Below are 16,005 nucleotides of genomic sequence, written 5' to 3'. Positions count from 1 at the left end.
AAAATAACAAACACTGTACTGTACTGAGGTTTGCAGTGAAAAAATGTATTCTAGGAAGTTGAATTTTCAAACATTTTCATCTATACCACTCTAGAAATCAACCCATAAACACTCAAAATTCTGTATGAACACATTCTTTTTTTTATTTTTAGAAGTACTAGTGTCTTATAAATTGGCGCAGATTAGCCTGCCACAGTAACGGCTTTAACTAAACTAATGGATGCTATTGGGGTGCTTAAAAGTTTAATCACTTTTTCTCAAAAAATGCTTTTTCCCCAATAGTTATTAAAAACACAGAGTACTTTAAACCAATTCAAGAAATCTTTATTCTTCTCATTCAACAGAAAGGTTCTTGATAAATAATTACATACTTGTAATTGGCAAATGAGAAATGCTAAATCCAACAGGAAAGACATCATTCAGATTGCATCTGTGGTAATGATAGATTCCATAAGTAAAACAGCACATATAGTGATTATAATATATATGCTTTATATAACAGCACCAAGGAAGGAGCCAACAAATCAAATGTCTAGATAATTAAAGTGTATTTTTAAAGCTCCACACTTTTTAAAATTGGTGTTCACATCAAAATGTACTACATAAAAGCCTGCTATCTCCTTAAACGGAAGAGGATAATATAATCTTCTCTTGGTTAGCCAACTGTTTTTACAAACACCTTATATACTTTGCCACACTATAATGACACCCTTAGGCAATTATTTGGCCCTGAACTGACAACCCAAACCAAATTACTGTATTGGTTTTTAGTTCTTGTTACTGAATTTTTTAAGTTTTCCTATCTCCTCTTCATCAGATGTCCCCCTGACTTTATCAATATGTCACCTGCAACACTTTATTGACCCTTTGTGAGAAACAACAAAAAACACTTAGAAAGGGCCTGAGTGCTTCTATTTAAGTGAAACATGTGAGCTTCCCTGTACTTTGTTATATTTGCTGTAGTACCTAGAGGTACTCATTTTCACTACACAGAGGCATTATGTTCTTTTCACTATGTTCTAGACAGCATGGAATTTCAGATCTTGAAAACTTTAAAATAATTTAGTCTTACCTTTATTTTAAATATGAAGAATTCAAATCTCAGAAAAATTAAGTGGCTGAAGGTATAACTCTTCCTAGTAGAAGAACCTGGGCCTATTATCTTTTGGTTTCTTTATTTCATTCCATTACAGGTATCCTTAATACTAAGTTGCCAGAGGATCCAGATAACTGAGCTTTTCTATAGATACCGCAGGAAATTCTTGAAAATATGCATTTTCCAGCAGAACCTCCACAAAAAAATATTGCAATGATTAAGTAGTATGTATGACATAGGGGCGCCTGGGTGGCTCAGTCGGTTGAGCATTTATTTGACTTTGGCTCAGGTCATGATCTCGTGGTTCATGAGTTCAAGCCCCACATCAGGCTCTCTATTGACAGCTCAGAGCCTGGAGCCTGCTTCGGAATCTGAGTCTCCCTTTCTCTGCCCCTCCCCCGCTCATGCTCTGTCTCTCTCTCTCTCTCCCCCCCAAAAATAAATAAACATTAAAAAAAAAAGTAGTATGTATGATGTAAAAGCAAAGGCAGGTAGTAAATACAATCCCCTAAACTCAGAGTTTGAGTAAAGAAAAAGTGGGAAAGAAGTTAGCTATCTAGCATAACCACCAATTATAAGGAGGAGAAGGCAGATATATTTTTCTACCTTCTCATTTGATTTAAATCTCCAAGGATCCTAGTTGCCATTGTGAGCTTTGTGTATCTGACGACTGACAGAACCCTCCTTAATATCTTGGATCTGAAGTAGGAATGTAATATAGGACCACTAAGGAGTCTCAAGATTTCTTTTATCTGACCTCACACTAGAAATTGCTATGAAATAAAAAACTTCACTCACTAAAAAACTTCAACTATAATTCAATAAAAAAAAAAACTCATCTTGTGTTTCTCAATATTTTAGGGAAAATATAGGAATGCTAGCAGAGGCTAGAACTATTTCAGGTTAGAACTATTATTTTCCAGATCAATACCTTAATGTAAATAAGTTTTATTTACTTTTAAGAGATGAGAGAATCTGATATACTAACTTGATAAATCATTTTAAGAATTGATAATATACTATTTTTATGGTCCCCTATAATTACTGAATTCTAAAATGTGGCTCATAATAAAATAATCCAAAAACTGTAGTATTTAAGCAAAGAGAAAATTTGTGGCACATAAGGAGACACATCAAAGAAATGTCAACTATCATGTAGTATCTCTGTTTAAATGCCTGACTATATTATGTTTAAGTATGTTTTAGAATGTTGAGTCCCTTAAAAAAGTGGTCCCTCCAAATAGGAGCGATGCAGTCCATAAAAGATTACTTTTGTACAAAGAGCTGAAGAGAATAATCAACAACAACAAAAAATACAAATATCAGCAAGCAAAGGGAAAATTTTTAAAGATTACAATTCTCTTCTGAGTAATAAATGATCATCATCCTATTCTTGTATGGTTTATTTAAAGAAAGAAAAAAGCAAAGGAGATATGAAAAAAGAACCCTGGAGGATAAATGAGACCTTTTAAGTTAGACAAATATGTTAACAAATAGCTGAAACAAACATCTGAAAGTCTTTCCTAGAAGAGAAAAAGTTAAATGGTTAAACAAATAGCTGCCAAGTTTTTCCTAGAAGATAAAAATATCAAAATTGACCCCAAAACTGGTTGAAAAGATGATATACCAAGCTGCAGCAGAACCCGCAACTCTAAAGCACAAGAGCCCTACAGAGCCCTTGAAGTCCTCAGAAGGTTCCAGCCACTACCCTCAGCATCTCTACCGTGGTAGATCTTTCAGTGAGACAGTACTCTATTATAACGTGAACAAAATACCACAAGAAAAAAAATTAAAGAATAAGTAGAATATTTAAAGGTCAATAATTTAGATCTCACAGATAATAAGTAATAAAGTCCAATTCCTACTTTACTTACGAAAAAATTAAATTTCAGAGGAGTGAAAAGCACTGGTACAGGGGTTAAGAACAAGGACTCTAGAGTCAGAAAAAAAATAGGGGTCAGGTTTTAACTTTGGCACCTAATAATATAATTTAGGCAAGCTATTTACTATAATTTATTCCCCTTAGCATCGATCTTTTCATCTCTAAAATTAGGAGAAAACCTACCTTACAAAGTTGTTAAGACTAAATGAAATAAATTAGATGTAAAGCAGTTGGTATAAGTCCTGGCACGTAGTAGGTACACAGTGAGAAGAAAATCACTTTAATTTTCCTATTACTGAAGTCTTCCTCAAAGTTATAAAGTATCCTTTCAAATGATGCATAATTGTCCTAGGCTCCTGGGTGGCTTAGTCGGTTAAGCATCTAACTTCGGTTCAGGTCATGATCTCATGGTTCGTGAGTTCAAGCCCCATATCGGGTTCTCTGCTGTCAGGTCAGAGGCCACTTCAGATCCTCTCTCCCCCTCTTTCTCTGTGTCCCTCCCCTGCTGGTTCTCCCCCACCCCCCAAAATAAATAAATAAACTTAAAAAAGAAAAGAGCAAATGGTGCTTAATTGTCCTAATTCATCATACTCTGTAATCCTGATGAAAACATCTTATTAGAAAAGTACATAACTAAACACTTAGCAATGCCCTTAGTACACTCAGCTCTTCACAACACATAGCCACAGCCCAAACATCTTTCAACAACCATTTGCAACTCATGCAATTTGGTTACCTTGAAGAAAAAGAGCTCTCTGTAAGAGCCTTCCAGAGTACAAATCCAGGTAGTGGTGATTAAGTTCATAATACCTAAGCTACCTTTTGGTGTACAATTAAATAAGTTAGCACTGTCATGGAAATTCCATGGCTAGCCAGAATTTCAAAATATTCTAAATTTTCACAAGAAATATATAAAGGTATACATTTTATCCTTCATACTAACTCAATATGGAAGAAAGTGCTAAAAAAAAAACCTGTCATTTTACAGTCTATCCAATTTTTCCTTAGTATGTAAACAATAACAGTAAGTAAAATAAAATGCCATTTATGGGGCACCTGCATGGCTCAGTTGGTTAAGCGTCTGACTCTTGGTTCAGGTCAGGTCATGATTTCATGGTCCCTGAGATCGAGCCCTGAATGGGGCTCAGTGCTGTCAGCAAAGGATTCTTTCTCTCCCTTTCTTTCTGCCCCTCACCCACTCTCATGCTCTCTCTCTCACTCTCTCTCACACAAAATAAACTTTTAAGAAAATGTACTTTCTAAATCAGTTTCTTAAGCTATATAGTGAAAATAATTTTAATTGCTAACTGTTATTCACAGATTTTCTAAGTTTGCTCCTTTCTTTTACTAAGCTAATTTTAAATGAATAAATTATCACTCAACTAAAATTACACTGGCTGAAAGGTGACAGGAATACTATAGTGTCCCAAAAGTCTTACCATCACAACATCTAAATTGTGTATTTTTTTAAAACTTCAAATATATGTAAATTTAAGAGACAAATGAATAAATGTAATTAGGGATATTCCAAGAACTAGGACCTAACTTTTCTTAATGGAATATGGGTAGTACACTGTCTCCATATTTCTCTAATAATCTCTGGTGCCAACTGATGAAAAGAAGAGAAAGATGGTTTATCTTCTCAAAAGCCTTGTGGTATGTGTCCCACAAGGCTCTTTCCTGCCTAATGATCAAGGTTTATCAATGCCTCAAAGTTATCTCTCAGGAAAATAGATGTGAATCACATATGGAAATAAAAACCTACACTAAAATATTGTTTACTTATTTAAAAGAAATTTGTGCATTCCACATACTGCTAGTTTCATATTTCTAAAACTCTTCACCCTTTTCCTCACTATTTAAGAAGACAGATTTGGATTATGTTTTGTTTTTCTTCTCAATATTGTTCAGAAATTAAAATTCTAAATTGTCCTGATATAAAACCCAACAAAATACAAATAAGGGGCACCTGGGTGGCTCAGTCGGTTGAGCATTCAACTTCAGCTCAGGTCATGATCTCAAGGTTCATGAGTTTGAGCCCCACATCAGGCTCTGTGCTGACAACTCAGAGCCTGGAGCCTGCCTCAGATTCTGTGTCTCCCTCTCTCTGCCCCCACCCTGCTCTCTTTCTTTCTCCCTCTCTCTCTCAAAAATAAATAAACATTTAAAAAAATCTAAAATGCAAATAAAATTTCTAAAAAATGTCATTCTGGGGACTGAATGAGTAATTTTGGTTGACTCAATAGTCGATCTTTTTTTGGGTTTGTTTTTTTTTTTGGTGTTTTGTTTTTTTTTTAAATAGTGTACAGTGGGGACAGGGGCAGTGGGAGACAGACAGAATCTTAAGTAGGCTTCACACTCAACTCAGAGCCTGACACGGGGCTCGATCCCAAGACCCTGGGATCATGACCTAAACCAAAATCAACAGTCAGACACTCAACTGACTGAACAACCCAGGGGCCCCTCAACAGTTACACTTTAAGATAAAATTGAAAACCAAAAATAAATTTTTCTCCCTTTCATCTTTCTGAAATAATAAAGTCCTAGCTAAGTAAAATGAAAGTAAAACAAAAAGCAAAAGTTAAGCTAAGCCTGAAGAAAGAACAAGCCAGATATTCCAGATCATTCCAGATAGCAAGTAAGTCTCTGAAAGAAAACACTGTCCAAACCGATACCCTAAACTGTTCAGTTCTCCAGTATTCTTATTCTCCAGTATTCTTATTCTCCAGTATTCTTATTGGAAGCTTGTAATATCCCTTTTCCTGGTTGTCACCAAAATTACAGAGCAAATAAATGGTTCTAATGGATGAAAATACATTTTAATCAAAGAGACTGGAGATGTAACTCTGCTGAGAAGCAACCTTCTTTGAATTCAGCAAAAACTGAGCATTTAGTAAGCACCCAGCAATGTACTAGGTATTAGTATCAGAGTAAAAAATAATAAAATGTAGTCCCTGTAAGCTTCCCTTGTGAAGCTTACTGTCAGGGAGGCAGAAAAACTAAAACTCATAATATAATGCGATAAGTGTTATGATATATAAACAGGCTGCTTAACAAAGCAAAAAATGAGATTAAATGCAAATGAGGAGGGTGGAATCAAGGAAGCTGTCCCAAAAAGATGGCATATGAGTTCAATGTTAAAGACTAAAAAATATCAGTAAATGGGAAAGGAGAACAGTTTCCAAGATAAGAGAGCAAACAGAATGAGCTCGGAGGTATACAACAGCACTATACATTTACTGAGCTACCACCAGTTTCTTACAGACTAAAGCTCAGTTATGAATGTGTAGACAGGCACAAAGCTAGAGACAGGCAAAGGTGAGACCATTAAGGACCCTGTATGCTAAAGTGAGGAGTTTGAACTTTGTCCTGAAGGTTATGTGGAGCCACAGAAAGATGTTAAACTAGAGAGCTAAAAGTAACATCTGCCTTTCAGAACGATTAACTCAACAACAATATAGGGAAATTATTAAGAAGAAAAGGCCATACATGGGAAGCCCAATACTAATAGTAATAAAGGCACAAAGTTATCAGGGCTTGAACTGAGGCAGTGGCAATAAAAGTGGAGAAGAGATCATTTCAAAACTGATTTAGGAGGCAAAAATAACTACACATGAAAAAAGACTGAATATAAAGGGTGAGAAAGAAAGAGTCGTCATATATTCAGACAGGGAGGGGATACAGAAATAGGAATAAGTCTGAGAAGAAAGATAATGCATTCACTTTGGAACAGTTCAATTTAGGACCCCTGGAGATGAGAGAAAAGGTCTCCATTAGCTGGTATTGACAGAAAGGAAAAAAACCACAGACACATACTATAAAAACCAAATTAGAATCTTATTGAGACTTTTAACTTCATACTAAATTTTAATTTCATGAACACATAAGGAAATTCTTCTACTTAACTTTGTTTTTGCCTTTTTTAAAAGAGGTATCCTCCTTTAAAATTAACATGTAATACTATATCCAGATGTCTTGACAGAGTTCTACTTTTATTTTTTAAATAATTGTGCTGAAAGTTATCAGTTTTGGAGAGCCTAGGTGGCCCAGTCAGTTGAGCATTCGACTTCAGCCCAACTCATGATCTCGTGGTTCACGAGTTCAAGTCTCATTTTGGGCTCTGTGCTGACAGCTCAGAGCCTGGAGCCTGCTTAGGATTCTATGTCTCCGTCTCTCTCTGCCCCTCTCTAGCTCACGCTCTCTATCTCTATCTCTCTCTCTCCCAAAAATAAATAAAACATTTTTAAAAAATTTATCAGTTTTTTTCTGGACTTGGCTTAAAGCACTTATATATTACAGACCATATAACCAAAGCACTACCTAGCTAATGACAAATCTTTCTAATTAAAAGCTAAGTATTTCCATCAAAACATTAAGGGTTAAAACTGTAAGTAGAAACACATTAAAAATATTATGTCACAGATAACAAATTCCCAGAGCTAATTCCCAGTATTTAGCCCCAAATTCCATACACAATTCCTTTAAAAAATATAAAACAAAACTGCATATTTACTATTAAAAATCTAGGGTTATTATTATATCACCTCACTTATTTAAAAATGCATGTAAAATACAAGAAAACTCAAAGTCAAAAGTGGTAAGGACTATATTAAACACTATTTAATAGATATGTTAAAGATGCAGAAAATAAAAAATGAACTATTAATTCTGTCAACTCTATCAAGGCATAAATAGATAAATATATATACCTTTATTTTCTCCATCTTTAACATATCTTTCATAAGTTATTTAATCTAGGTCCTTACCTACCTATATATATAAGTATCTTCATTTTATATCATAAATGAATCTATAAAAATATGTGTATGTGAATCAAATTATAAGTTTAATATAATGATAATTGGTCTTAAAAATAATTCTATGTCAACTTAATGAAATGCAAAAATACCATTAACTTTGTAAATTGAGACTGTCAGCTTTATGATTTGCTTTAGAGTGGGGCACACCTGTATATGCAGATTTTCTTAAAAATCATTTCCAACAATCTTAACAATTTTAAGATTATTGGAGTTTTACTACTTCAAATGTGGTAAGTTGAACAAAATCAATACTGAACAACATACCTTTTAGATAAATTAAGGCTTTGGTGAAGAGGTTCTAATTTTTGACATGTCTCTAGGCTGTCAACAGATGTCGAAGGCAATGAGTCTGATTGCACCTTGTTGGCATCACACAAATTAGCATCGTTTCTAGGTAGGATCTTTCTGAATTTTCGTCCTAAATCCGTCCATAGGACATTCGTCAACACAACTTTGAGTTGCCTGTTACACACATAAATAATTAACACATAAAGTACTAAACAGTGTATAATACATGATTAATCACAAACTATACCAAAAGAAAACCTCCAGGAATTCTTAATTTCAGTTCTTGAAGCAATTAACTAGAGCGGTAAATAAGTAAAATATTTGCTTAACCATTCTCAAATATATATTAAAAAGTAAAGCCTATTTCACTTATACTGGAATTTTCTTCAGAATTCTGTCTAGTATACTATAACTATGGCCACACACACGTATAGCTGTTGAGATTCCTGGTAACCCATCTGCACCTATTTACACTTTTAGTAAAACAATTGTACACATCTGCATATCTCATCACAAAGGCAACCACTTTCTGCAATGTAAATGTATTTTGTTTTAGCATTTGTTAATTTGGAAAGCATTATTAAAACTACAGGTGAAACGTGTATCATCTACAGCCTTACTAAAGCTACATAGTCTTAAGTCTTCATAGTCTTAAGATACAGACTTAATTTTACCTCGTTTCTACAAATAGGTCGATTTAAAACATTTATTTTTACTGTACCTATACCCTTTTAATAAGTAAAACTGATAAATGCAAGCAGCTCCAGCTTTTTGTCTCATTACATTTTGGTCGTTACTCATTCAATAAATCTTTTGCTGGTAATACTTGAAGAGCTATGTTCAGTTCTGGAACCAGAGAATAGTTCTTGCAGTCTGGATAGGCTACCAAGTGGACTTGAGACAGTATCAAATGAGAAATGTCTTAAAGAATTGGAAATGTTTGATCAGAAGAGTGTCTGTTCTATTTTATCTATAAAGCTGTCCTGTAACCAGTTTTAGGGATTTTTTTTTTTAATGCTTATTTTATTTTTGAGAGACAGAGGGGGGGAGAGAGAGAGAGAGAGAGAGAGAGAGAGAGAGAGAGAGAGAGACAGAGCACAAGTGGGGAAGGGGAGAGACAGAGAGAGAGACACAGAATCGGAAGCAAGCTCCAGGCTCTGAGCTGTCAGCACAGAGCCTGACAGGGGGGTTTAAATCCACAAATGTGAGCTCATGACCTGAGCCGAAGTCCGAAGCCTAACTGACCGAGCCACCCAGGCACCCCAAGGGATTGTTTAACAAAAGTAAGACAGTGCCTGGGTAGCTCAGTTGATAAGCATTCAACTCAATTTAGCCTCAGGTCATTATCTCACAGTCTGTGAGTCTAAGCCCTATGTCCTGCTCCACACTGACAGTGCAGAGCCTACTTGGGATTCGCTCTCTCCCTCTGCACTCCCAGCTTGCATGTGCATGCATGTGCTCTCTTTCTCTCAAAATAAATTTATAAACTTTTAAATAAATAAATAAGTCTAAGACTTAAGAAACAGGGGCATCTGGCTGGCTCAGTAGGTGGAACATGCAACTCTTGATCGAGTGGTTATGAGTTTGAGCCCCACATTGGGTATAGAGATTACTTAAAAATAAAATATTTTAAAAAAAAAGAATATTAGGAAACACAAAGCAAAGTGTTCAAATATTTTAAAGATAAAACTGATCTTGGGTGCCTGGCTGGCTTAGTTGGTAAAGCATGCGACTCCTGATTTGGGGGGGGGGGGTCATCTTAAATTTAAGCCCCACACTGAGCCAGAGCTTACTTTAAAAAAAAATTAAAGGGGCACCTGGGTGGCTCAGTCGGTTAAGGGGCCAACTTCAGCTCAGGTCATGATCTCACAGTTAATGAGTTCAAACCCATACTAGGCTCTCTGCCATCAGCATAGAGCCCACTTCAGATACTCTGTTCCTCTCTCTCTCTCTCTCTCTCTCTCTCTCTCTCTCTCTCTGCCTCTCCCACACATATGCACTCTCTCTCCCCTCTCTCTCAAAAATAAACATATAAAAAAATAAAATTAAAAATACATTAAATTAAAAAAATTAAAGAGGGGCACCTGGGTGGCTCAGTCAGTTAAGTGTCCAACTTCAGCTCAGGTCATGATCTTAACGGTTCATGAGTTCAAGCCCATATCTGGCTCACTGCTGTCAGCCCAGAGCCTGCTTCAGAGCTTCTGTCCCCCTCTCTTTCTGCCCCTCCCCTACTCACACTCTCTCTCTCAAAAATAAACATTTTTTTAAGAAATTAAGATAAAATCAATTTCAAAGATATCACTTGTATGCAGCAGCCACTTAAGGCTATCCTTTCAGACCATCTGGAAAAAGGCGGTACAAGTCTTCAGGGGAACCTCCATAAAATACACAGAAACTTCAAATAAATAATACAGAGATAAGTGACATTTCTATGGCTAAATAATAGTAATTCATTCTTCATTCAACAAGTACTTATCAAATACCTCTTAGCAAAACCACTGTACTAGCAGAATCTGGAGATACATCGATGAACATGATGGTTATAGTGCCTGCCTTCATGGGGCTCACATTCCAGAGAATTACCCAATTCATTATTTAATTATAATTGTAATAAGTGATATGAAGTTAAAGTACAGATGCTGCACTTCTTCTGAACTAGATCAGGGAAGGTTTTATTGAGAATATGACTTTTGAGCTGAAACCAGACACTATCCAAAGAAACAGGTGGAAAATAAAGAGTGGTCCAAAAGTGGGGACAAAATGCAAATGCTCTGGTGTGAGTAAAGCTTGTTGAAGAAAATCAAAGGACTTAGTGGGCTCAAGTGCTTAGCCTGAAGAGGACATGTGTACAAGATCAGTATGGGTAGTTAGGCAGGACCAATGAACTATATTAATGATTTGAGATTTTATGTCAAAAACAATTGAAACCCACTAGTTTTTACAAGAGAATGATGAGCTCACAGCTGCACTATTGATCTCTTATGAAGAATGAAATGGAAGCACTAAGGGTAAGGGTAATAAAAATGAATTTAGAGATGGAACGGTGACTTTATCGGGGGCAGTTTAGTGGAATGGTGGGAGCAGAAACCAGAATACAATGGGATGAATAAATGGAAAAATCTGTGTTAAGTTTAAGTGCCTAAGGAAGAGGTGAACAGAATAGGAGAGGTTGAAGATACAGAAGACAGTGTAATTCACACAGTAAATTTTTTAAGAAATGGTATAATAAGAGCTAATATCTATTGCACATGTACTATATACCAGGCACTATGCTAATGATTTTACAATGATTTACCTTATTTAAACCTCACAAACTACTCTATGAGGTACAATGGTAATTCTTCTGTAATTAAGACCAAGATAGAATGATTTAAACCCAAACTGAAATGAGTGAGTAGTGAAAGTGGGATCCAAAACCATTCACTCTCAACTCTATTGCCAGCACTCTTAACTACTCCATTGTGCTAGTTTATGATGGAAGAAGAGGCACCCCTTTCCTTCTTCTGGGAAGTAGAAGAAATCAAGATCCCCTTTTCAAAATGATACAAAAGATAAAGGAACAAAGGCTTGAGAAGAGAAAGATCTTAAATCATCATTGTGGAGAGGGGGAACACAAGCTGACTAGAGGAACACAGTAGGATTATCTTGCAGTACAGAAATCCAGTGAGATTAATAGTCATGAATTTATAATGCCACAAATAGACGCTGTTTTGTGATTTTTTTTTCCAGCAATGCTCAGCCTTAGCGTCAGCCCAATGCAAACAAGATAATTAAGTTCACAGGCGATTATTAACTACAGAAGAGAAAGGCACCTTCATAATAGAGCAATCTTAACCAAATGATCAGATGTAGAACCACCAACACAGGGACAAGCAGACACTATGTATCCTCTGATATGATGCAGTAAGCAAATGACATCAGCTATTAAGTATTCTTGACAAAAACGTAATGTGAACCTAATCCATGAGAACAAACCGAGACAAATCATAAAAATCTAGAACACATGACATTATACAAGACAACTGGCCTAAACTCTTCAAAAAAGTAATGACATGATTTTTAATAAAAGGCACAGACAGGGGTATTGTAAGATTAAGAGCCTACTGAGACTTAATAACCAAAATACATGATGCATAAACTTCAATTTGATCCTAAATTTAAAATTTTTTTAATGTTTATTTTCAAGAGAGAGAGACAGAGTGCGAGTGAGGGAGGGACAGAGAGAGAGGGAGACACAGAATCCTAAGCAGGCTCCAGGCTTCAAGCTATTAGTACACAGCCCAACACAGGGCTCAAACTCACGAACCCTGAGTTCATGACCTAAGCCAAAGTCCAACATTTAACCAACTGAGCCACCCAGGTGCTCCACTAAATTGTAAAAAGTAATAAAATAAAAAACATTTTGGAGACATTTAGGAATTCTGATGGATTCTAGACTTCATATTCGTTGATAAAATGAGACTACTGTTAATTTTCTTCATAAAATATTACAGCATGGGATAAAAGAATCTCCCTTGTTCTTCGAAAATGCAGGTTGAAGTATTTAGAGGTGAAACTCCATGTCTGCAATTTACTTTCAAATGGTTCTGGGAAAAATGTGTATTATATTCCTATCTACATGTGTATATCTGATACACACTTACATACACGTATACAGAGACTGAAAGAAGGCATAACAACGGTGAATCTAGAAGAAGAATATATATGAATGTTTGTTATGCTCTTGACAAAATAATCCCATGTTTGGAATCCTAAACCAAGAAATGTATGAAATACAGGGAGAAGTTTTATGCACAAAGATATTCATGATGGTATCATTTATAAAAGCAGCAAACTAAAAGTAGCCTATTTCTACCCAGAAACTACAGAATAGTTAAGTAAGCCAGGATAAATCCACTTAATGAAATGTTACTTATTAGTCTCTCAAAATCTTCTACTTTAAATTTTAAGGGTGGTTTACTACCTCTGTGTTTTCTTTTTTCCACTTGTCTTTATTTCTGTTTTCTATACAAAGCAAGTACTATTCATACGAAAAGAAAGGTCAACTAATTAATTTTTTTAAAGAATGGTCAACAGAGCCTGGGTGGCTCAGATGGTTAAGCATCTGACTTCGGCTCAGGTCATGATCTCATGGTTGATGAGTTCGAGTGCTGCACAGGGTGAGCTCCAGCCCCACTTTGGATGAGCTCAAGCCCCTCTTCCGGTGAGCTGGATCCTCACTTTGGGTGAACACGAGGCCTGCTTCGGGTCAGGTGGAGTCCTGCTTAGGGTGAGCACAAGCCCCACTTCAGGTAAAAAAAAAATAAATAAAAAAATAAAACACAAGCCCTGCTTTGGGTGACTCTCTCTCTGCCTCTCTCTCTCTCTCTCTCTCTCTCTCTCTGTTGTGTGTGTGTGACCCTGCTGGGATTCTCCCTCTCTCTGCCCTTTGCTCACTTGTACCCTCTCTCTAAAAAAAATAAAAATAAAGGGGCTCCTGGGTGGCGCAGTCGGTTAAGCGTCCGACTTCAGCCAGGTCACGATCTCACGGTCCGGGAGTTCGAGCCCCGCGTCAGGCTCTGGGCTGATGGCTCGGAGCCTGGAGCCTGTTTCAGATTCTGTGTCTCCCTCTCTCTCTGCCCCTCCCCCGTTCATGCTCTGTCTCTCTCTGTCCCAAAAATAAAAAAACGTTGAAAAAAATAAAAATAAAAAAGAATAGTAAATAATTCAGGTTTACCTAGCCAAAAGCTACCAGTTGACTCATAAATATGTTTTTTACATTTAGGAAATTAGACTATTTCATGTAAAAGATTTTACAAATGTACAGTCTAAAATTCCAAATAATAAAAATACTTACAAAATCTTAAGGATATATAAGGTATACTTTTGGTGTAATAGGAAAAATACTGAAAATTAGTAATTTGATAAATTATTTGAAAAATTATTATCCCAATGGTAATTGTAATAATTTTAAAGATGAAAATATCCAATGCTGGAAAAAGCCATTTTTCTGTTCACCCAGACCAATTAAAAATTTGTGTTGGAAAATAGCAAACCACTGCCGATTTTACTGATTGTTCTAAAAATGTGACTCTAACTGAAAAAGACAATTAGGATTCTTTCACATTTATATATTTGGCTTTACTGTAATTTGGCTGACTAGTCACATGCTAAAGCACAAGTCAGCAATCTTTTTTCCCCATAATATTAAAGTAAAAAATGTTTACGGGGCGCCTGGGTGGCTCAGTCAGTTGAGCATCTGACTTCGGCTCAGGTCATGATCTCAAGGTTCATGAGTTCAAGCCCCGCGTCGGGCTCTGTGCTGATGGCTCAGAGCCTGCAGCCTGCTTCAGATTCTGTGTCTCCCTCTCTCTCTCTCTGCCCCTCCCCCACTTGTGCTCTGTCTCTGTCTCTCAAAAATAAATAAATGTAAAAAAAAATTTTTTTTTAGGTGAAAAATGTTTAATTTCTACATTCAAATGCTGTAAGATTTCTATAGATACTAGAATAGAAACTTAAGGGTAAGGAACAACATTCAAACCACACAAGACCTAAACTTTGTATTTTGGAAACCACACTTAGGTAGAAATACTATACAAAAGGAAGGAAGGAAGGAAGGAAGGAAGGAAGGAAGGAAAAAAGGAGTCAGGAGACAGGTTCTTCTTTTTTCTTTTCTTTTTTCTTTTAAAAGAGAGAGAGCATGTGCGAGTGAGCTCAGGAAAGGTGGCAGAGGGAGACAGAGAATCTTAAGCAGGCTCCACACTCAGCACAGAGTCTGATGCAGGGTTGGATCCCATGTCCCTGGAACCATAACCTAAGCTGAAATCAAGAGTTGGACGCTTAACCAATTGAGGTACCCAGGTGCCCCTCCTTTCCTCTCTTTTAAAAGGAACCTGTCAGGGATGCCTGGCTCAGTCGGTTGAGTGTCTGACTCTTGATTCTGGCTCAGGTCATGATGCCCCGGTGGGTTGGAGCTTGGCAGGGGGCTCCACCCTGACAGTGCGGAACCTGCTTGCGATTCTTTCTATCCTTCTCTCTCTCTGCCCCTGCTCCCCCTTCAAAATAAATAAATAAACTTTAAATAAATAAAAAAATTAAAAAATAAAGGAGAAGAAAGGAATTGTAACTGCACAGGCACAAGAGAACTTATGGGGTAGTTTTCTCTTTTGTCCCTGAATGGTGGTTAAACTTAAGTATATTTGACTTATAAAAGATTTTTAAATTATAATAAGTAACTTATTAAATTGTTTACCTTTTATTCACCTTTTTGGCAGGTGTATTACATTTCACAGTAAAAATAAAGAATAGAGAACAGCTAAACAGAGAACTTCATCTAACCCACATTGTATACCATTCTTGCTAAAGTACTTGCCTAGTCTTTTTAGAACTATCCAATTATCTGTTTACAAAATAACCCTAAGATGTCAACCATTATACTACTAATTATTTACAGTTGATCTATGAAAAACATGGGTTTGAACTGTGCAGTTCCACTTATATGAGGATTATTTTTTGGATAAATACAGTACAGTACTATAAATGTGTTTTTCCTTTCCTTATGATTTTCTTAATGACATTGTCTGTTCTCAAGCATATTGTACTGTAAGAATACAGTATACAATACATATAGCATACAAAATATGTGTTAACTATTTATGTTATTATTAAATAATCAGCTATTAGTTCAGTTTTTGGAAAGTCAGAAGTTTAATGCAGATGCACCTGGGTGGCTCAGTCAGTTGAGCATCTGACTTTAGCTCCGGTCATGATTTCACAGTTCGTTAGTTCAAGCCCCACATTGGGCTTTTCACTGACAGCTCAGAGCCTGGAGCCTGCTTCAGATTCTGTGTCTCCCTCTCTCTATGTCCCTCCCCTGCTCGCATTCCATCTCTCAAAAATAAATAAACATTAAAACACATATATTAAAAAAAAAAGAAAGT

General features: G+C 36.2%; 1 protein-coding gene across 8 annotated transcripts in view; it reads right to left on the bottom strand.

Moving 5' to 3' along the window:
* The window catches only part of SENP7 (SUMO specific peptidase 7), a 157,990-nt gene that overhangs the window by 69,016 nt on the left and 72,969 nt on the right, over positions 1-16,005 (bottom strand). For 5 of the 8 annotated variants that reach the window (XM_086675568.1, XM_086675563.1, XM_025913404.2 and 2 more), the window contains one exon: positions 8,063-8,260. The exons of the other annotated variants lie outside the window; for them this stretch is intronic. In XM_086675568.1, coding sequence (XP_086531694.1) covers positions 8,063-8,260 — 198 coding nt within the window. The remainder of the gene's footprint in view (positions 1-8,062; positions 8,261-16,005) is intronic. 8 annotated transcript variants of the gene reach the window in all.

The sequence above is a fragment of the Puma concolor genome, chromosome C2 (assembly GCF_028749965.1).
Source record: "Puma concolor isolate L17-30 chromosome C2, mPumCon1.1.hap2, whole genome shotgun sequence".
NCBI classification, from domain to species: Eukaryota; Metazoa; Chordata; class Mammalia; order Carnivora; family Felidae; genus Puma; species Puma concolor.
The sequence above is the reverse complement of the archived record's forward strand: the minus strand, read 5'-3'. Positions and strand labels throughout refer to the sequence as shown.